Raw genomic sequence first — 22,407 nt, 5'->3', positions numbered from 1 at the left:
CACATTTCTTTTTCTCTCAGGATTTTTTATTGAGGTGCACAGAGAGAAATGAAAGAGAAAACAATTTCTATTTCTGCTCCTTGTTTTTCTCTTGTGGAATGTGTTTGGAGAATTGTTTACCCAGAGTGAGCGCTTGGTTGGACCATGGTGGATTGTTTAGTCCTGACAGCCAGTCGGATCCACCTGTGTCTGGACTCTGGAGTACAGGGTCACGAGTTGTGAGTTAGTTAGATATGATAGTTAGAGAAAGTAGCATGTAGTATTTAGTATCCTCTTTTATATAGCATATTAATGTATTATAACATAATTATAATAAAGCAATCATTCAGCCTTCTGAAATGGAGTTAGACATCATCATTCTTCCCATTGGGTTCGCCGACATCTACAACATCTACTTACCATTAAATTTGGACCAATTGGATTTCCTCTTACAAACAAATGAAAATTTACAGATTTCGGTAGACAGCTATCCTGGTCAAATTTTAATACATTCTCCCAAACACAAACTTTTTAAAGACACCTTGTATTTGGCCCCAAAATCCTACAAAAGTAAAATTCCATTAAAAGGTGCTCTCACGGTGTTCACCGATGGGTCGCGTAGATCCCACATGTCCGTGATCACCTGGAAGGACCCGGACAGTCAGAAGTGGGAGTCTGACGTCCAAATAGTTCAGGGTTCCCCCCAGATCACTGAGCTTGCAGTGGTCGTGAGAGCCTTCAAAAAATTTCAACAACCTTTTAATCTCGTCACTGATTCAGCTTATGTGGCCGGGATAGCAGAAAGGGCTGAACACGCCCTGCTTGAAGAAATTCACAACAAAGCATTGTACAGCTTGCTCTCGGAATTAATTTGGCTTATCTCCCACCGGGAGCAACCGTATCACATTCTGCATGTCAGGTCACACACAGACCTGCCAGGTGACATCACTGAGGGAAACCAGAGAGCAGACGCCCTGGCGATGCTGGCCACCTCCACCTCTGTAAACCCTACAGTTCTAAGACCCACCTTGCCAGATGTCCACATGCAGGCTAAGATGAGCCACACCTTTTTCCACCAAAATGCTCCGGTGCTTTGCCGTCAGTTTAAAATCTCCAAGGAGCAGGCGCGGGCCATCTTAGCCACATGCCCCAATTGCCAATCCCACGCCTTACCATCCTTAGCGACGGGGGTTAACCCTCGGGGATTGGGGGCATTGGAAACCTGGCAAACGGACATAACACACTCTCCCTCCTTCGGGCGGCTGAAGTACACCCATGTGTCTGTAGACACGTTCTCGGGGGCAGTGTTTGCCTCCACCCACACGGGGGAAAAAACAAAGGACGTCATCAAACATTTATACATGGCTTTTTCCACCTTGGGTGTCCCTAAAATGATCAAAACAGACAATGGACCAGGGTTTGTGTCCAAATAGTTCATGGAATTCGTGCAACAATGGGGCATTGATCACATCACGGGAATTCCACACAACCCTACAGGGCAATCGATCATGGAAAGAAAACATCAAGAAATTAAAAAACTGCTAGAGCAGCAAAACGATTTGGCCCTCACCACGAGCCCTGTAGAGAGGTTGTGCAAAGCCCTATATGTTCTCAATTTCATGAACTGTTCGGACCGCAAGCCAAACCCCCCCGATACTACGCCACTTTCACAATAACACCAGGGCGCAGTTGAAAGAAAGACCACCAGTGCTCGTGAAAGACCCTGAGTCCAGGAACATCAAAGGTCTGTACCCGCTGATAACATGGGGGAGAGGGTATGGCTGTGTCTCCACAGAACAGGGCCCCAGGTGGATCCCAGGCAAGTTTATAAAACCATACCGGGAAGACATCGTGAAGGAAAGCCACCCCCCGGACCACTCCCCCGAGACAACAGCTCCAGCGGATACCACCGTCGCCTGGAGTCGGAGGAAAAGGAAGGGGAGCAGACCCATCGACACCGCCACAAGGACTCTGATAACTAATCAATACTTCCCACCGGCTTGGACAGTTTACCCCCTGACCCCATCCCCAACCATTCCTTACCCTTTCCTGTCCTACCACTTTCCTCGCCCCCCTTACCCTCACACCTGACCCCACAATTTTCTGTTTCAATGTTAATTTAAACGGGGGAGGATGGGGATTTGAAGGGACCTTGGTCTTATTCTCTTTTTGTATGTCCGAGTTATTAGATTACTGACCACCCAGATGGCAATTACATCAGCCAAAACACCCCGCAGCGACCGGCTTCCTGCAGCTGCCTTCGTCACCATCTTATGGCTCCACCTGGCAGGAAGCTGGCTCGTGCCACAGCCCAAGGAAAACGTCTGGGTCACACTGGCAAAGTCTATAGGACAAGAACAGCTGTGCATGGCCATGGGCAGTGTAGACAATCCGTTGTCTACATGCCTGGTGGGAGTCCCCCTGTCCCAAAATGATTTTCCGTTCACAAGGATGAAACTCAACCCGGCGGACTCCTGGATGAGTTGGATGGGGACACTACCACAGGCACCACAGGAACCCCAGGAATTGGACCTACTGGGGTCCACAAGGGTCCACTTTTGTATTCGGTTTTATACTAAGGCCCCACAAACAAAACCAGGGCAAAACATCAAAGACGTAACACCAGCAAATAGAAAATACATCAATGAGTGGTGCAATTACACAAGCCCTGTGGTGTCTAAGTCCTACCCATTCCCTAAGGAGCTCCCTCGGGGTGTGTTTCTCATCTGTGGGGACACGGCGTGGGCTGGGATCCCCTCCAATAGCAAAGGGGGTCCCTGTAGCCTTGGCAAGCTTACAACGCTAACCCCCAATAAAACCCAAATTCTGGATTGGAAGAAGAAAAGTCAATTGACACGCAAAAAGCGATCGTATGGTGAATTTGACCCAAATTGCGATTCCGAAATTTATGATTGGAGTGAGGGAAAGAGGGTCGCCGCTTCTATTTTTCTACCATGGTACGTGGCAGCGAAAGCCCTCGGTGAGATTTCTCACCTGGGGTGTTGGATGAGTAAGTAGGCCAACGCTACGTCTGCCGCATTATCAGAACTCTTGGCAGAGGAAGAGACCACCAGGCATGCCACCTTACAGAACAGAGCGGCCATCGATTTCCTGCTGCTCGCCCATGGCCATAGCTGCGAGGACTTTGAATGGATGTGCTGCTTCAACTTGACATCGAAGAGCACATCCATCCAAGCCAACATCCAGCGGATCCAGGCATTAGTCAAAGACTTAAAGACTGAAACCAGGGCTGTGGATATGGTGAACAAGACCTTCTCCCAGTGGGGTGTTCCTGGGTGGGCCGTGCCAATCGTTAAAGGTTTATTTTGGATTTTGATTATTATTTTCTTAATTTCTGTAGCCTTAACTATTTTTAAGAAAATGTTAACGAGGAACTTGGGGAATGTTTTTTTAATAAATCAGAAAGGGGGAGTTGTGGGAGGGGTTCTGCTCTCCCTTGGGAGGCAGCAACAGTCTAGAAAAGGTTGCCAATCAACTGCTGCTCTCCGCCCCAGAAGAGCTGTCCATCAATGCTTGGTACTCTCCCCAGTTCCAGAAAGTTCAGTTATTCTGTTACCCCCATTGGCCCCTGTTCAAATACCACTCCTCCTCTGTACCCTGATTGGTTCTCTGTATGTCACCCCACTCTCCCCCCTTTACCCGTTGCCCATTGGCTGTTTTGTACCCTAACCACTCCTACTCCTTTGCCCTTAATACCCAGCCCCGCCTGCCCTCGGGGCTCCCGGAGTTTTGCTCCCTTCTAGAGCGCTTGTGTCCCTCGTTTTCTCCTCCTCCTGTTCCTGCAACTCTCCTGAAATAAAGCCTCTAGGAATACAGCCTCTCCGGAGTCCTCTCGTCCTTACGGTGGAGTTATCCGGGTTCCTGCCGCCTCCTCCCCGCGGACCGGTCCTCTGAGGGTTTTCCCCCGGACTGGCTGGGCACCCGGGTGAAGCCTGAAGGACTTGTAAATTAATACACCTCTTGGCTTCTGAAATGCAAAGAGATGGAGAACACTGCCCAAAATCCCCCCAGAACACACAAATCCTCCAGAACTGTTGCAGCTGAGTTCATGGTGTCCAGGGAGGGTGCAGCTGCCGCTGCCAGGAACAAACGAGACGGGTCTTGGTTTCACAAAGCTCCAGAATCCATTTCTTACCCCCGAAAGACAGGGCAAAGGAAGGGCCGTGGGGTTTGTACAGGGTATCCCAGGGGTGGAGTTAGGGTTTGGGGCAAGGGAGGAGTTATCAGCAACACAAGAAGGGTGAGATCAAACTCCTGCCTCTTAGCAACAGGGGCACTCCACACAGAACGTGTCCCCAAATCCTAAATTCCCCCTCAAACACCTGTGAAATGGTGGGACTTCAGATATTTTTGGTCAATTTCTTTCATTTACCCTGTTTTAGATATGTTTAAGGGATAAAGATGAATCAGAAGAAAATTAAGGCAAAACCAAAAAGAAATCCAGCCAGGTGTATCCCCAACATGGATCACAGGGAATGTGGGTCACCAGGGCTGTGCCCAACCTGGGTCCTGCAGTGAGGGATGGAGCTGGAGCAGCGCATGAAGCTCTTCCCGCACTTGGGGCACTCACAGGGCTTCCCTTACCGGTGCCTCCGTTGGTGTTGGGTCAAGTTAGGGTTGAAAGATTCTGGAAAACTTGCCTGGCTCCATTCTGGATCCCTGAGGGATCCCACAGAATGGCTGTCAGTGTGGCAGGAAGGAGCATTTAGCTGTCCATCTTCCTTCCGTGTGCAATTCCAGTGTGCGCTTCCCTGTGCTCTGTGCAGCCACGGAGAAGAGCAGAGAGGGAAGGGGCCGGGCCCAGGGCTGTGCCCCGGGGCTGTGCCTTTTGCAGCTCCTTTGCCGGCCTGAGCTGCTCCTGCTGCTGCTGCCAAGCCCTGGCCCTGCCTGGGGCTGGGTTTAGAGCTGCTGGCAGCTCCAGGGAATCCTTTCTCCCCCGAGGACGGCCCTGCCAGAGGCTCCTTCCATGCCAGTGTGGGGCCACCGCAGGCACGTGGTCCCCCTGGCCCTGCTCCTGAGTGGAAGGCAGAGCTGAGGGAGTGCTTTGCAGGGCACCAATCACCCAGGGGCACTCACTGCCACTCTGGCCTGAAGGGGACATGGAACAACTTTCTTTTAAGGTCCTCCTCCATGGAACAACGCAGACAGCGGAGACAAGAAATCTCTGGAGGCAGCCAGACACCTAGACCAGATGCTGAGTGATCTGGAGAGACGCCGTGGTGGGTGCATTTCCCTCAGCCTTCCCCTGGGACTCAGCAGCCGGGGGCTTTCCCTGCACATCTGGACACGCTGTGCCCGGCACAGAGGGAAGGGATCCATGGCAGCCTGGCTGCCCCGCTGCTGCTTTCCTGCCCTGCAGGGATGTTTCCCAGGCTGGCCTGGCTGCAGCTTCTCCCCAGCCTCTGCAGGAAGGCATTTGGCATCAGCTGGCAGGGAGCCCAAACTGCACCACGGGCCTGAAATCCCCTGCAATTTCCCCCTCTCCATGTCTTTGAAAAGTACTACTTCCTGAAGATGGGGAATGGTTCCACCTGATCCAGCTGTCCCTTTTCCTTTCTCCAGAGATGGACCAAAGGGCTTTGCTGAAGGCAGCACTTCCTGGAGGAAGCAATGGCTCCGTGCCAGCCCCCGATACACGAAGGGAGGAGATGCCAGACAGTGCCACAGAAGGTGATTGCTGTGCCAGGCTCTGCCAGGCTGAGCAATCCTGCTGGGGTCCCTCAGTGGGAGCCACGTCCTGAAACCTGGGAGTGGCTGCACGGGGTGCCCATGGTGGGGAAAGGGCAGAGAGGGAGAGCAAGGCTCCTGTGTGTCCTGACAGGGCCTGACTCTGTCCCCTGGGGCTGGGGGAGCTGTCCCAGGGCAGGGAGGGCCAGGGCTGGCAGGGGCTGCTCAGGGATGGGTTTGGCCCGTGTCCCTCGAAGCAGCGACTGCCCAAGCAGCTGCGCTGGCCCCAGGCTCTCCTCCCGGCCTGCTGGGCTTTGTTGGGTGGCACAGCCTGTGCCAAGGGGCGGCAAGGGGCCTGCAGGCCCCAGCTCTGGGGGAAACAGAGAACGTCCTGGCCGTATCCACCGTGCTGCCAGCTCGGCAGTGCAGCACAGCACGGGCTCACGCTCCCCACTGCTCCCACAGACGTTATCACTGAAACAGGAATATTTGCCCCGGATCCAGTGCGCCTCCCAAGAATTGTCTGCCCCCAGGATGTGCGCAGGTCCTGCATGATAGGCACGGTGGTGACACTGTTCACCGTGCCCCTCGTGCTGATCGGCTGCTATCTTGGCATTCGGAAGCTGTACGAGAGCAGACGGTCAGTTGTTGATTTTTCTCCACAGCTTTCTTGTAACTCTGCTCATAGCATTGGTAGCCTGACTCGTAGTCATGCTGCACTGGAGCTGTGGCCAGTCCGTGGTTGTCCAAAGAACTCTGCTGAGGGCTCTGCTGCTGCCCAGTGCTTTCATTGGCCTCTTCATTGCTGGGCCTTGTCCTGGGGGGCCTGCTGGGGCTGCAGCCAGTGCTGGCTCCCACTGAGGCTGCCAGGCCAAGAGCAGCCCCGGGGGCACAGGGCAGAGGCAGAGCAAGTTCTCAACAGTATTTGGGCCACACAGCTCAGGACAGGACAGTGCTTATTTAGTAGCTCATGTAAAGTTTCATGGTGACAGTGACGTTACCAGACAAGCAAATTTGCTCCAGTTCAGTGTTCAAACAAATCCAACCTGATGAAGGTTTAGCTTTGGCCTTGAGGCTTTGCTCTTTGTGTAAGCCCTGTTCTGGATTGATTCCCACTCAGTCTTGGAGCCTGTTTTGGGTGAAGGCTCATCCCGGCCCTGACCCTTGGTAGTTCTGGGCTCAAAGGGACCGCTGAGGCTGCACTGCACGTGACTGGGCTTCAGGGCTCCATTATCAAAGGCCTTTGAGAAGTTTAAATTACTGTATTCTTACTTTTTGGTCTTCTTTATGGAATTCTTTCCCTTTTTTTTAAACTTAGTTAAAAAAAAAATTCTTTTCCAGTGCTTTTTCCAGTTATTTGATATAGTGACTGATGGCATAATTTCCCCATGGCTGAATTAGAAAACAATAAGTACTATAAAATGGAATAATTTTTACACTCTTACGTCTTTCACAAACTCATGAAACTTATGTGTGTGTGATGTGACCAAGAGAAGAGTTTTGCTCTGCTTTTAATTCCAAGAAGAAGCTGAGCTGGAACCTGTTGAGAAGAGTCTCTTCACTTCATAGCTAAAGCAAACTGCCAGCGTTCTTTTTTCCAGCTCTGGGCAGGAAAATAAAAATCTATCAGCAGAAAATACTCGAGTGAAGTAATTTATATAAATTAGGGATTTGGTCTGTTTGCTCCCTGAGGGATCATCCCTGCACGCCCCATCCTGGAAGAACCGAGGTCATTGATGAATCTGACACAGTTTTATGGCATGGCAGCAAAAGAAGGCAAAAGAAAGGCTACAATTGGTACCATTCCAACCCCTTGGCATTTTGCCGTGTGTAATGGAGATAGGAATTACAAGTTTCCTATCCATGCACAATTTGCTGTCTGAGAGCACTCCGTTCTCAAAGTCACAGGGGCTTGCAGGTCTGTGTCTGAGATGACTTTAAAAACAAAAACAACCTTGATGTGCAACACCTGTGTATCAAAACTTCACAATACAAATCACAAGCTGATTTCTGCTGTTAAGTGGATGAAAAAAAACCCAAAAAGCAAAAGTAAAACTGTGACCAAATCAAACAGGCAAACACAACAACCAGCAGGAAAACAACAAAACCAACAGAAACATCCCCACAAATCCAGAAAAAGATAAAAATCAGGTGAAGGAGGCAGAGATCCAAGAGCAACAAATGGGCAGAGGAACTACAGGAAGGACAGCTCATAAGAAAGGAGAGATAAGAAGTGGCTATGGGACCAAACCAGCCAGGGCATGTGAGATAGTGTTCTCACCCTTCTGAAAACAATCTGACATAAAAATGAACAGAAAAGAAATGATGACGATTGTGATAATGGGAGTCTGCATGTTTAGCTTTAATATATCCATTGTGTGTGAGTTGTGTTTTCCTTGTTAAGTCACATCATCTGGCAAGGGATTTGTTCTGTGCAAAGAAAAATACTGCAGTGGAAAAGGAGGCCGGTTGGGAAAACATTAAATACAAGAGCTAAAAATAAAATACTCGTTTTTAATATGTGGTTTGGTTGGTTTGCTGGTTGTTCATGGGTTTTTTGTCTGTCTTTGGAAGCAGCCCCTCGGATATTAATGCACGCAAACAAGTCCTTTGTAAAGGGCTGTCTTTGCAAAAAAACTGCCAGTTCTGTGATGCAAGACAGAAACAGCTTCCCTTGGGCGGCACCCAGGATGTTATAAATAAATTCACTTTCAAAGGTGGAGTTCTTAATGGTTAATTATTATAATAAGTTGTTATGGATTGTTAATGAATATAATGAGTTGTTATATAATTCATGTGATGAGTTGTTGAGTGGAATGTACAGTTGTTGAAGTGTATGTGTATGGCTACTAAACAGAGAAAGGGGGGTGGTAATAAGGTAAGAATCTTCTAGAAAAGTGACATCATAGGGCGATGACAGCAACTGGAACTACAATTGGGAAACGAGCCACCCAGTAAGTTTGCTGTGTTCCAAAATGATTGGTCAGGACTGCACCATCTTACAGAGCGATCAGCCACCAAGAAAAGGACCGGTCGGCAAGAGGATCCAAAGCGCACCAATCGAGCACCCCCAAGAGACTTTAAAAAATCCCTGGGTGCGGAGCAGCCGGGCTCTTTCGAGGGCACCTCGTGCCCGCAGGAACACCTTGTCACACAGCGCTGTTAGAGCTACCTCTGGCTTGTGGCGCAGGCCCTAGGCTTACCCTGAGGCCTCGGCCTCTGTTGTTCTAAGTTTTAATAAATAGGCACATTTTTTATAAAAGTCATCAGCCTCCTTTTAATTGCATTTTGCCTGTTTACCACAAGGAGGCCCAGCAGCTCCTTGCTGAGGGCCCATTTCATGCAAGAACTGGCATTCAGAATATTGAATCAATTCAAAAGAAAAGGGTGGGGGGCAGGTGGCAGTGAGGTGGCCTCAAAGGTTCAACTCTGCACTCTGTTTTTGTCACCAACATTAGCCAAGTTCCTGTGCTTGCTTTCCTGGAGAATTTGTAGTCAACAGAACTTCAGTGCCTTTGATCAAATCAGTCTTAAGAGCAGCTTGGGGCTGGGTCCGTCATTGAGACCTGAGCAAGGACTGGGGTTCAGCCAACAAAAGAACATTAGCTGCAGGCCACCCATACAGCTTTTCCTATTAATGAGCGCAAAGCCTTTATTTTTGCAAACAGAGGGATGTTGGGGGGATTTTTGCCCCATCAGGCTGAGGCACAAGGCTCTGCATCCTCCCAGGGAACAGAGCCAGCCCCCTTGAGAGCCAGAAGGCGCGGCCTCACTTGTAGCCCCGGTGCCTCCTGTGGCCCAGGGCACGGCCCTGGCTGGAAATGTCTTGGGCTGCAGCACAGGGCCAGGGCGGAGCTCAGCAGCCTCATCAGAGCCCAGGGCCGTGGCCCTTCCCTGCCGGGGCCCTGGCCTGGCCCGGCCCGGCCTGAGCAGCCCGGCCTGGCCCCAGGGGATGGGCTCCGCCCGGCCGCTGTGCCCACAGCCTTTTGGGCCCCAGGCTTTGCAAGACGCTTTCTCCCAGCCTTGCAAAACCTTGGCCAAGTGTCCCTTTGCTGTGCTGTGAAGAGTAAAAAACCTCCTGACATATACGCTGGTGCACAGCTCATGAGGGATCCCTGCACACCTTAGAAGAGGCCAGAAATACTCCTGTGTGCCTCATGAGGGATCCCTGCACAGCTCAGCAGAGAGCCCAAAACATCCCTGTGTGCCTCATGAGGGATCCCTGCACAGCTCAGCAGAGAGCCCAAAACATCCCTGTGTGCCTCATGAGGGATCCCTGCCCAGCTCAGCAGAGAGCCCAAAACATCCCTGTGTGCCTCATGAAGTGCAGGCCCAGATGATGCCACTGGAGGAAATGTGCCCTCAGCCCAGGGACGCTCAGCATGGGCTCCCCCAGCCCCTCGGGGCCCCGCTGCTGCTCACAGCGGCCCCTGCCTGGCTCCTGCCTGCCCTCACCGTGGGCATCCACGGCTGCTCCTGGGCATGGAGCTCAGCCCACGCTGGTGCCGGCCGGGCTTTGCTGCTGCTACCACCTGGACACTGGGGTGACGGCTCCATCTCTTTATTGCAACAGAAGAGCTGATTTGGGAAGCTCTCAGCTGAGGTTTAGTTGAGCACTTCCAAATCATTTCCTGGCAGAAATAGAAGGCCAAACTTGCTCTTATCACAGGCAAATCGGGTGTTCCCCAACATCAACCCGTTCTGATGTTTTTCTGGGTATCAGGAACACGTGTTGTGGGGCCGGCTGCATTCGTGGGAGCAGTGGGGAGCGTGAGCCCGTGCTGTGCTGCACTGCTGAGCTGGCAGCACGGTGGATACGGCCAGGACGTTCTCTGTTTCCCCCAGAGCTGGGGCCTGCAGGCCCCTTGCCGCCCCTTGGCACAGGCTGTGCCACCCAACAAAGCCCAGCAGGCCGGGAGGAGAGCCCGGGGCCAGCGCAGCTGCTTGGGCAGTCGCTGCTTTAAGGGACACGGGCCAAACCCATCCCTGAGCAGCCCCTGGCAGCCCTGGCCCTCCTTGCCCTGTGACAGCTCCCCCAGCCCCAGGGGACAGACTGTCATAAAGTCTAGAGCCAGCAAAGAGATTGTCCCTGTGTCCTGGTTGTGGTAGATAGGGACAGGCGAACGGAAGATCTCGGGATGTGACGGAAAGCTAGACCCTTCCCCCCTTCTTCCTGCTATAGTTAATCAATTACCCCTAAAGCATGCAGCCCCTCCTAAACCCAGTAGTTTTCCACTCCTTACTAACCCCAACCAGACCCACCATCCCCTTCTGACGTAGTGAAGCCCCCTTGACTATTTAACCCCATGAGATAAGATAATAAACGCCATTTGACCATCCACCACATTGGTGTCTGTGCATGTCTGTGGCCCGAGTGACCTGGGGGAGGCCGGGTTGCCGTGCTGTGTCTTGAACCAGGTCGCCAGCCTTCTCATCAGAAGGCGACATATGGTGCCGAAACCCTAAGGTAGCGGGAATCTCCTGGACGAGAGACAGCGGCCAGAACGGCCAAGCCGATTCTAGGCGGGGGAGACGTCCCCGGACCAGCGAGCCACATGGAGGCCATCGCGAAGGTCGTAAGTTCAATGTATAAGCAGTGGGGAATTAAGTGTAAGCTCAAGGATTTTTACCTCGCTATTGCGAGACTCCTTGAGCTCGGGATGATTGAACGTCCCGTGGATATATTACACCCGGAGGTGTGGGGGAAATGTACGGCCGCATTAGCCGAGGAAACAAAAACCTCAGGCAGCGGGAAAAGCCTCAAGGCTTGGGGAAAAGTCGAGCGGGCCCTGCGCGAGGCGTTAGAGGAACAAGAAACATGGAGCGCGGCAAGCGCATGTTTATTAGCTACACCCAAGCTGGGGGTAGGAGCGGCAACGCAAACCGCCCCCGACAGCGAGGTACCCGGGAGCGGGGACCCGGGGGGATCGGGTGCGTTCCCCCCCTCCCCGAGCCCGAGCCCAACCCCCCCCGCGGGACTTCCCGAAAAACTCGCGGACCCCCCCGTCCGTTCCTTCACCGCGGATCGGTGACTCGGCGCCGGGGGCGCGGCAGCGCGCGCAGTCCGTTTGGGAGGTACTGGCTAGGGAAGCCAGAGACGCGGAGGGACGAGCGGCGCCGCCGCCGCCGCCGCCCTGTCCCGCCAAACATGGTGCCGGTGACCGAGAAGATGGGCGGGGCGCGCATGCTCCCTGCGGGAAGACCCCGAATACCCGGATTCCCGCTAGTGCGCAGCCGCGAGGAAAGGAGGAGGAGGGGGGCGGCAGAGAGTGCATGCCCAATCAGGAGCCATGCTCAACGCCGCTACCATCTAAGGGAGAGACCTCCCCCTGCGGGCGGCAGGGCAAGCCCAGGGGGCGGGAACAGCACCACCCCCGAAGGGAGGGGGAGGGACGGGGCCGGAGCTGCACGAAAAGGCACTGGGACCCGGAAACGCGCTGGCACTCGACTTCCGGCTCTGAGTCGAGCTCCATCAGCTCCAACAGCTCGGGAGAGCTGATGGACGCTGATGGGGACTCAGAAACAGAAAAAGCGGAGCTGACGCGGTTTGAAACAAAACCAAATAAAGCCTTAAGCCACATTGAAAGGCAATCACAATGCGAACCAGCCCAGTTTACCGACTGGGCTAGAATAAAGATAGCTTGTGCAAAATGGGCTCCCTCAGGGGCAGTAAAAGCCTTCCCGGTGAGGATCACCGGACCAGAGGGAAACCAACAACGGGTATATAATCTGGTAAACCCCAAAGGGCAGCCATGCGCAGTGCTGGACATCAAGGACTGCTTCTCTTCAATACAGCCACAACCCAGGGGACTAACAAGAATTGCAAGTTTCTGTTTACAGGACATGCTCGTGGGTCGTCCCCGTAACACGTACATCCCGGTTCCAGAGAAAAGCGACGAACCACCAAAATGCCAGACAGCACCCAAGAATCCTACACCGGTGAGACCCAGACAGCAACGGTGGCATTGTGTGATCTTGCTATTAGGGCTCATCGCCGGGGGGCGAGCCAACCCAGACTATCACCCCCATCAGCCATTCAGGTGGGTCATGCAGCATCTTTCAAGTGACAAGGTGTTCAAAGAAATCACCACGGCAGGCACCCCATCCTTCGTGTTCCATATCACCGACCTGTTTCCAGGACGACCAAAACTACGACCCCATCACCCGCACATCATGTACATGTACCTGTCCTACTGGTGTCCAGCCTCCAACCCTGGGAAGAAGTACTGTAACTACCCGGGGTAGGGATATTGCAGACACTGGGGCTGTGAAACCATTGTCACAGATGCCAGACCATCGGGAGAAGGGTGGGAACCACAAGAGCCCGATAGATTCTTGCAGTTCACCTGGGCACCTACCGGCTGTAAAAAGCCCGCCTTCAAGGGAGGGGTCTATGACAACTATCATACACAACCCAAATATCGGAAGTGCACAGACTATAACATGACGGTCCTGCAGCCAGAACACCCTAGTTGGGCCACAGGCAGAACATGGACGGTAGTCCTCAAGGCGCCAAAAGAGTGGGTGAACGTGCGAATTATCAGGCTCCAACCACTGGCACCCCGACCGGTAGGACCCAATATGGTTATTAAGGACGTGCTGAAAGGGGAAAACGTTACCCATCCCAAACCACTACCCACAAAGGCCACTGATATCCCGACCGGCCATGCAGATGCCTTCCAAATAGGCCGCTTAGCCGAGTCGGACTCAGACCCAATCTTCCGCATGCTAGAGGCTACCTTTCTATCCTTGAACGAATCCAACCCAAACCTAACCAATTCTTGCTGGCTTTGTTACGATGTTAAACCTCCTTTCTACGAAGGAGTCGCTCTAGACACCCCCTTCAGTTACTCCACAGCCGAAGCCCCTCACCAGTGCAGATGGGACACCCCCCGAAGGGGAATCACCCTGAGTCAAGTCACAGGCCGGGGCAAATGCTTTGGCAATGCAGCCTTGGCGAAGCAGAAAGGCAACCTCTGCACCGAAGTCGTCAAGCCCAACAGAAAGATCAACAAGTGGGCAGTCCCATCCGCATCTGGGATGTGGGTTTGTCAGAAATCTGGGGTAAGTCCTTGCGTGTTCCTTGCCAAATTCAATGACGCTACCAAGTTCTAATTGTTCCTAGAGTCCTGTACCACTCAGACGAGGAGGTGTACCACATCTTCGAGGAGCCCGGCCGACTCCACAAAAGAGAAATAATAACGGGAGTGACTATTGCAATGCTGCTCGGCCTGGGAGCAGCTGGCACAGCCACAGGTGTCTCGGCCCTCGCGACCCGACACCAAGGGCTTGCTCAGCTGCAAATGACCATCGATGAGGACCTGCAGAGGATCGAGAAATCCACCTCCTTTCTAGAGAAATCAGTTTCCTCGCTTTCGGAAGTGGTCTTACAGAACAGGCGGGGACTGGACCTCTTGTTCATGCAGCAAGGAGGTCTGTGTGCTGCCTTGAAGGAGGAATGCTGCTTCTACACGGACCACACAGGAGTCGTTAAAGACTCCATGGCAGAACTCCGAGATAGACTGGCTCAAAGAAAGAGAGACAGGGAAACCCAACAGAGCTGGTTCGAGTCCTGGTTCAATCAATCACCATGGCTCACCACTCTAATTTCCACCCTAGTAGGTCCGCTAGCGATACTGCTTTTAACCTTCACATTCGGACCTTGCCTGCTAAACAGGCTGGTCTCATTTGTTCAAGCTCGCCTAGAACGGGCCAACATCCTGTTCATAGGCCGGCAACAAATGCTGTGAACCAAAAACCGAGGACACTGCCAGTCGCAGAGGTTCTCTAAACTTCCCCTGCGAAGATTACTCAGGTTTACCAAAAAACCCTTTTCCCTTATCACATTACAACTTTATACCTCACCTTAGTGCCTATGTTTATAACTACCTCATTCATTAGTAAAAAAGGGGGGGGGAGATGTGGTAGATAGGGACAGGCGAACGGAAGATCTCGGGATGTGACGGAAAGCTAGACCCTTCCCCCCTTCTTCCTGCTATAGTTAATCAATTACCCCTAAAGCATGCAGCCCCTCCTAAACTCAGTAGTTTTCCACTCCTTACTAACCCCAACCAGACCCACCATCCCCTTCTGACGTAGTGAAGCCCCCTTGACTATTTAACCCCATGAGATAAGATAATAAACGCCATTTGACCATCCACCACATTGGTGTCTGTGCATGTCTGTTGCCCGAGTGACCTGGGGGAGGCCGGGTTGCCGTGCTGTGTCTTGAACCAGGTCGCCAGCCTTCTCATCAGAAGGCGACACCTGGTTTAGGGCAAATTTGGGAGCAAATGTCCAAAAGGGCCGCCCCCCCCAGAAATCAAACCCGCCCGGCCCATCCCCTCAATCAGTTTGGGAAAAATTTCCGCAGAGAGAAGTGAAAAAAACCTGTTTATTTAACAGGCAAAGCACTCCCCAGCCCAAAAAATGAACAATACCAGATGATAAAACTCATTTGTCGCTCTGAAGAGATGACAGATTCAGAAAATCTCTCCGGTGGATGGTGGCTCTGTTTTCAGTCCCTCTGGCACTGGGAAAGGCTGCTGCCCAGAGTAGCCCCCCGTGGGCCACAAAGTGCAAGCTCTCGGTGCTTCCCCAGGTGCCGGTCGAGAGCAGGTTCGAACGGATCCAAGAAAAGGGAAAGAAAACCAGCTGAGACTGCCCCAGCTAGCTAAAGTAACTAAAAAGCAAAGGAGCGCGGTGTTCTGCCCCATCCGTGCCCAGACAGCACCGTGGAGTTCTGTGTTCCAGCAGACTGGGCAGCAGTGAGTGCAGTCTCTGATAACAAACTCCGTGCTTCTTCTCCCCGCCTTTGCTCTCAGAGCCCCTCTGGAAGGCACACAATATAATATCCAGCATCAACAGAACACACGATCGGGGACGCGAGCATCGTAAGGTCACCCTAGGACACCCAGTGATTGTGCGCTGCTTCTCTTCCCTGCAGCTGCTCCCAGAAACATCCCTCACACTGCTGGAAATGCCCACGCATGGTCTGATCAGTCCCTATGCTTTTCCAGTCTGCTCTCAGAAATTTTGCAACAAGTTCACCAAGAAATCCCAGGTTACCTCTGTGAATTGCACACTACAGTTTCCTTCATTTTTTCCCAATACCTGGAAGTTCCTGTATATAGTAATGGTCGTGAGGATCTCTGATTCTTTTCAGTCATGTTTTTTGTATTGAGACATGAGATGAAACAGCCTTATTGCTTTTAGTTTTAGCACATCTGGTTTTTTTCTTAGCATGATGGTTTACTTATTATCTACATGTAAACTTTTTTTTATTTGTGTTTGTTTGTTCCCCAAGCAATTATTTTGACAATCTGTCGTTGACTTCTTAATTAATGTTCCGCATATGAACAATTTTGACTCTCTTTTTGTCGGAATATAAAGGTCTCAGAAAGCTGTATTTTTAATTTTGATGACGCTCTCTCTCCCCACTCCCAGCTTTTACAGTGATCCTTTTGGAAACATCCCTGAGGATAGGTAGAGTTATTTGGGAAGTGCTTGGCTTAACCTGGGTAACAGATTATTATTTTTAGTGCTATAAACCTGCATTGCTTCAAGCTTCAGAGCCACAGTCCTGATTTGTGGCTCACTGCATGGATGCCTGTCTGAATTAAAACAATGTTTGTGAGGCAGCTGAAGAGCTTAGACCTCAGAGATTTAAATTCCTGGGAGGAGGAGGAGGAAGAAAGGACAAAATCCTGTTTCAAAGGCTGTTTCTTCATCTTGAAGATGCCAGACTACAGCTGCCTTCAAATGTCATTTAATTCCAGAAAAACCCTCTACAGGGCCAGACACCAGGACAAATTACTCGGCACTTTGCCTCACAGTGCATCAACTTGAATCCTAGTGAGAGGCAGACCTTAGTTACAGTCTGATTTGAGCAAATCCACATTGTGTGAATGGCAAGAAGAATTTGCTTGTGAACAGATGAATATGTCCCACTCAGTAATGAACAAAATTTGCCTTGACTTGGAAGAAAGTAGACAGGGAGCAATGCAGCATTTGGATTTTATCCAGTGAGAAACAGGGCAAGAAGCCGAAACAACTTACCTGTTTTACAGAACACAAGTACTGATACAGCCAATAGTGCACCTCCAGTGTAAAAAATGGGTTTCTTTCATCTAGTCTGAATTGACTGTCTTTTAGATTAGAACCATTCCCCCACAGTCTGGTCACAGAAGGCCCTACTAAAAATTCCGTCCCATCTCTTTTAGAAGCCCCCTTAAGGTACTGAAAGGCAGCAATCAGGTCTCCCTGGAGCCTTCTCTCTTCCAGGCTGAACACCCCCAGCTCTCCCAGCGTGTCTCCAAAGCAGAAGGGCTCCAGCCCTCCGAGCATTTTGTCCCTCCTCTGGACTAGAGCCAAGAGAACCATGTCCTTCCTGTGCTGGGGACCCAGAGCTGGATGCAGTACTCTGTCATGGTAGCGACGGAGACAATACAAAGCAACACCCTCCATTTCCAGAAGGCTTCAAACCCTGATTTTATTCTAGCATGCATGCTTTTTCTACATTCTTACAAAGCTCCTAAGTTTACACTTGACTCATTGGTCACGAGAGACAAGCCAAGTGCTGATTGGAATAGGCAGTTGGAGGTTTCTCTTATTTTGTCCTTCTTGCTTTCTTGGTTTCTATGTCAACGACCTTGGTAGAAAATTCTTTCAGGGGTAAACATGGATCCTCTTATCAAACTTCTCTCTGGCTTGCTCACAGAAGTCGCTGTAAAAGGCGGGAATCTTTAAAATCAGAGGGTTTTGGGAAAGCTGCAAAAGGCAGGCCTCAGAGACAGCGGAACTGCGATTAGAGCTAAGCATTAACTGTAAGATTTGTCAGCAGAAAAATTATATAAGTAGTGGAAAAGTAAGGACAGATAGTACAATGGTCTGTGTATTAACGCTTGGCTAGAATAACTCCCTAAGCTACAGAAAATATCTCCATCAAGATATTAGGATGTTCTAAGCTTACTAATGGAGCTCTGTGCATTGGGTTTTAAGGCTTACAATACAAGTAGGTATTGTATTGGAAAGAAATAAATCAAACAAATATTGTTTTACCAAAAGATACGTGTGCTTATAGTGATTGGAGAAATTTATTGTCAAGATGCTTTTGCTTTGTGTGATTGGTCAAAAAGCTTTTAAAGTAAGTTGTACCATTAAGTTCTTTGCCTGCTGCCGGGGATGTGAGCTGCTGGCATCTGCCCATTGTCATAACCATGGAATGAGACTGATGCTGGAAAAGAACCAGCTCGAGACGCGTTCCTCAGCAGTCCCGTCCCGTTGGTGATTTGTACATAGAGCCCCGGCCAGCAATATAAAACATCTTCCACAGTACTCCAGGTGGAGTCTCACCAGAGCAAAGAGGTGGAATCACCTCCTTCAACCTGCCGGGCACTCTCCTTTGCATGCACAAGGCTGGCTCATGTCCAGCCTCTCATCTAGCAGCAGCCCCAAGTCCTTCTTGGCCGGGCTGCTCTCCATCCCTTCATGCGCCAACCTGTGAGATCAGCTGGGCAGGGACTGTGTCACAACCCTGGGACAGAGCTGTTGGGCAGGATGAGATCCCTGCCAAAGAAGGCAGATCCCACTCCCCACACAATTCCAGCCTGGCCATGAGGTCACAGCAGGCTCTGGGGTCACAGCAGGCTGAGGGCACAGCAGGCTCTGAGGTCACAGAGTTGCCAGAGCCTCGTGGTTGCACAGCACCACAAGGACCCAGCAGTCAGCCCTTGAGCACAACTGTTGCGGCAGCAGCGGCGGTGGCAGCAGTGGTGCTGACATTGGGACAGCGGTGTCAGGACAGTGGTGGCAGCAAGAGCTGGGGACTGGCAGAGGGCAAGGCACCATGGCCCTTGCTCTGCGCCTCTTCCTCCCGCTCCTCCTGGCCGTGGCCCTGCCTGCCAGGGCTGCCCAGGCTGCTCCGCTGCAAGCGCGGGGAGCAGCTGAGCCGGCAGCCTGGCTCCACTTTCCCGGGACAGCGCTCCCTGCTCCCTGGGAAGTGCTGGGGGATGGTTTTTCCCCTGGGCTTTAGGGAGGGTTTCCTCTGTGGGAGGGAGAAAGCCCCCATGGGCCCTGGGCTGCTCCAGCCGCCCTCCCAGGGATGTTGCACAAGGCAAGGAAATCGTGTGGAGAGTGGCCAGCAGCCAGCCCAGAGCTCCCCAGGCCCCTGGGCAGCTTTGGCCATGGCCATTCTCATCTGGCCCCCACAGCCTTACCCGACCTCCTTGCAGTGCCCAGTTCCCAAAGGCACAAGGGGATCCCAGCAGACCAGGAAATGGTTTTGATCTCTGATCCCTTCTAGCTTGGCATGGCGACATGGCTTATCCGGATGCCCTACAGGATGACAGCTTGAATCTCTTGGAGAATGCTGGAGGCAAGTTTTCTGTGTGCCTTTCCTGAGAGAATAATCAGTGCCTCATGAGCCATTTCCCTTAGCAGCATCACAGGGTTGAAAGATTCTGGAAAACTTGCTCGGCTCCATTCTGGATCCCTGAGGGATCCCACAGAATGGCTGTCAGTGGCAGGAAGGAGCATTTAGCTGTCCATCTTCCTTCCGTGTGCAATTCCAGTGTGCGCTTCCCTGTGCTCTGTGCAGCCAGGAAGAAGAGCAGAGAGGGAAGGGGCCGGGCCCAGGGCTGTGCCCCGGGGCTGTGCCTTTTGCAGCTTCTTTGCCGGCCCCGCGGTGCCTGAGCTGCTCCTGCTGCTGCTGCCAAGCCCTGGCCCTGCCTGGGGCTGGGTTTAGAGCTGCTGGCAGCTCCAGGGAATCCTTTCTCCCCCGTGGATGGCCCTGCCAGGGGCTCCTTCCATGCCAGTGTGGTGCCACCGCAGGCACGTGGTCCCCCTGGCCCTGCTCCTGAGTGGAAGGCAGAGCTGAGGGAGTGCTTTGCAGGGCACCAATCACCCAGGGGCACTCACTGCCACTCTGGCCTGAAGGGGACATGGAACAACTTTCTGTTAAGGTCCTTCTCCATGGAAGAACTCAGACACTGGAGACAAGAAATCCCTGGAGGCAGCCAGACACCTGGACCAGATGCTGAGTGATCTGGAGAGACGCCGTGGTGGGTGCATTTCCCTCAGCCTTCCCCTGGGACTCAGCAGCCGGGGGCTTTCCCTGCACATCTGGACACGCCGTGCCCGGCACAGAGGGAAGGGATCCATGGCAGCCTGGCTGCCCCGCTGCTGCTTTCCTGCCCTGCAGGGCTGTTTCCCAGCCTGGCCTGGCTGCAGCTTCTCCCCAGCCTCTGCGGGAAGGCATTTGGCATCAGCTGGCAGGGAGCCCAAACTGCACCATGGGCCCGAGATGCCTGCAATTTCCCGGTCTCCGGGTAGATCAGGAATGGCACCTGTGTGTAGAAGGGAGTGGCCTGGCCAATCCCAAAAGTTTTGATGATTTCCTGAACCATGAGTTTGTCCAGTATTGCCTCTTGAAGATGCCATCTCCCAGAAGGGGAACGGCTCCATCTAATGCAGCTGTGCCTCTTCCTGTCTCCAGAGATGAACCGAAAGGCTGTGCTGAAGGCAGCATTTCCTGGAGGAAGCAGTGGCCCATTGGCAGCCCCTGCTGCAGGAAGTGAGGCGATGCCAGGCACAGTCAGAGGAGGTAATTGCTGAGGCTTGAGCTGCCATCTCTGCTGTGTGGCAGTACCTGCCCTCCAGGGATGTTGCACAGGGCGTGCAAAGAGTGTGGAGAGTGGCCAGGAGCCAGCCCAGAGCTCCCCAGGCCCCTGGGCAGCTTTGGCCATGGCCATGGAAATTTGGCCCCTTCAGCCTTACCCGACCCCCTTGCAGTGCCCACTTCCCAAAGGCACAGGGGGATCCCAGCAGACCAGGAAATGGTTCTGATCTCTGATCCCTTCTAGCTTGGGATGGCGACATGGCTTATCCAGATGCCCTATTGGATGACAGCTTGGAGAATTCTCTTGGAGAGATTCTCTTGGAGAATGCTGGAGGCAAGTTTTCTGTGTGCCTTTCCTGAGAGAATAATCAGTGCCTCATGAGCCATTTCCCTTAGCAGCATCACAGGGTTGAAAGATTCTGGAAAACTTGCCCGGCTCCATTCTGGATCCCTGAGGGATCCCACAGAATGGCTGTCAGTGGCAGGAAGGAGCATTTAGCTGTCCATCTTCCTTCCGTGTGCAATTCCAGTGTGCGCTTCCCTGTGCTCTGTGCAGCCACGGAGAAGAGCAGAGAGGGAAGGGGCAGGGCCCAGGGCTGTACCCCGGGGCTGTGCCTTTTGCAGCTCCTTTGCCGGCCCCGCGGTGCCTGAGCTGCTCCTGCTGCTGCTGCCAAGCCCTGGCCCTGCCTGGGGCTGGGTTTAGAGCTGCTGGCAGCTCCAGGGAATCCTTTCTCCCCCGTGGACGGCCCTGCAAGGGGCTCCTTCCATGCCAGTGTGGGGCCACCGCAGGCACGTGGTCCCCCTGGCCCTGCTCCTGAGTGGAAGGCAGAGCTGAGGGAGTGCTTTGCAAGGCACCAATCACCCAGGGGCACTCACTGCCACTCTGGCTTGAAGGGGACATGGAACAACTTTCTGTTAAGGTCCTTCTCCATGGAAGAACTCAGACACAGGAGACAAGAAATCCCTGGAGGCAGCCAGACACCTGGACCAGATGCTGAGTGATCTGGAGAGACGCCGTGGTGGGTGCATTTCCCTCAGCCTTCCCCTGGGACTCAGCAGCCGGGGGCTTTCCCTGCACATCTGGACACGCCGTGCCCGGCACAGAGGGAAGGGATCCATGGCAGCCTGGCTGCCCCGCTGCTGCTTTCCTGCCCTGCAGGGCTGTTTCCCAGCCTGGCCTGGCTGCAGCTTCTCCCCAGCCTCTGCGGGAAGGCATTTGGCATCAGCTGGCAGGGAGCCCAAACTGCACCATGGGCCCGAGATGCCTGCAATTTCCCGGTCTCCGGGTAGATCAGGAATGGCACCTGTGTGTAGAAGGGAGTGGCCTGGCCAATCCCAAAAGTTTTGATGATTTCCTGAACCATGAGTTTGTCCAGTATTGCCTCTTGAAGATGCCATCTCCCAGAAGGGGAACGGCTCCATCTAATGCAGCTGTGCCTCTTCCTGTCTCCAGAGATGAACCGAAAGGCTGTGCTGAAGGCAGCATTTCCTGGAGGAAGCAGTGGCCCATTGGCAGCCCCTGCTGCAGGAAGTGAGGCGATGCCAGGCACAGTCAGAGGAGGTAATTGCTGAGGCTTGAGCTGCCATCTCTGCTGTGTGGCAGTACCTGCCCTCCAGGGATGTTGCACAGGGCGTGCAAAGAGTGTGGAGAGTGGCCAGGAGCCAGCCCAGAGCTCCCCAGGCCCCTGGGCAGCTTTGGCCATGGCCATGGAAATTTGGCCCCCACAGCCTTACCCGACCCCCTTGCAGTGCCCACTTACCAAAGGCACAGGGGGATCCCAGCAGACCAGGAAATGGTTCTGATCTCTGATCCCTTCTAGCTTGGCATGGCGACATGGCTTATCCGGATGCCCTACAGGATGACAGCTTGAATCTCTTGGAGAATGCTGGAGGCAAGTTTTCTGTGTGCCTTTCCTGAGAGAATAATCAGTGCCTCATGAGCCATTTCCCTTAGCAGCATCACAGGGTTGAAAGATTCTGGAAAACTTGCTCGGCTCCATTCTGGATCCCTGAGGGATCCCACAGAATGGCTGTCAGTGGCAGGAAGGAGCATTTAGCTGTCCATCTTCCTTCCGTGTGCAATTCCAGTGTGCGCTTCCCTGTGCTCTGTGCAGCCAGGAAGA

At 52.8% G+C, this 22,407-nt stretch overlaps 2 protein-coding genes across 2 annotated transcripts in view; one reads left to right on the top strand and one right to left on the bottom strand.

The window, feature by feature from the left end:
• LOC128820678 (serine/threonine-protein kinase pim-3-like) overlaps window positions 1-22,407 on the bottom strand; it is a 45,973-nt gene that overhangs the window by 16,118 nt on the left and 7,448 nt on the right.
• Window positions 5,149-6,919, top strand: LOC128820756 (uncharacterized). The gene is made up of 3 exons (XM_054001585.1): window positions 5,149-5,219; window positions 5,563-5,670; window positions 6,133-6,919. Exons 1-3 carry the CDS (start codon window positions 5,192-5,194, stop codon window positions 6,654-6,656), a joined length of 660 nt encoding a protein of 219 aa, XP_053857560.1. The 5' UTR covers window positions 5,149-5,191; the 3' UTR covers window positions 6,657-6,919.

Source organism: Vidua macroura, chromosome 30, assembly GCF_024509145.1.
Source record: "Vidua macroura isolate BioBank_ID:100142 chromosome 30, ASM2450914v1, whole genome shotgun sequence".
Classification (NCBI taxonomy): Eukaryota; Metazoa; Chordata; class Aves; order Passeriformes; family Viduidae; genus Vidua; species Vidua macroura.
This window is presented reverse-complemented; position numbering and strand designations above follow the sequence as displayed.

Coding starts and splice junctions, on each gene's coding strand:
- LOC128820756 (XM_054001585.1), top strand. CDS start 5,192: ATGCTGAGTGATCTGGAGAGACGCCGTG. Junction 5,220..5,562: donor TGATCTGGAGAGACGCCGTG/GTGGGTGCATTT, acceptor TCCTTTCTCCAG/AGATGGACCAAAGGGCTTTG. Junction 5,671..6,132: donor GCCAGACAGTGCCACAGAAG/GTGATTGCTGTG, acceptor CTGCTCCCACAG/ACGTTATCACTGAAACAGGA.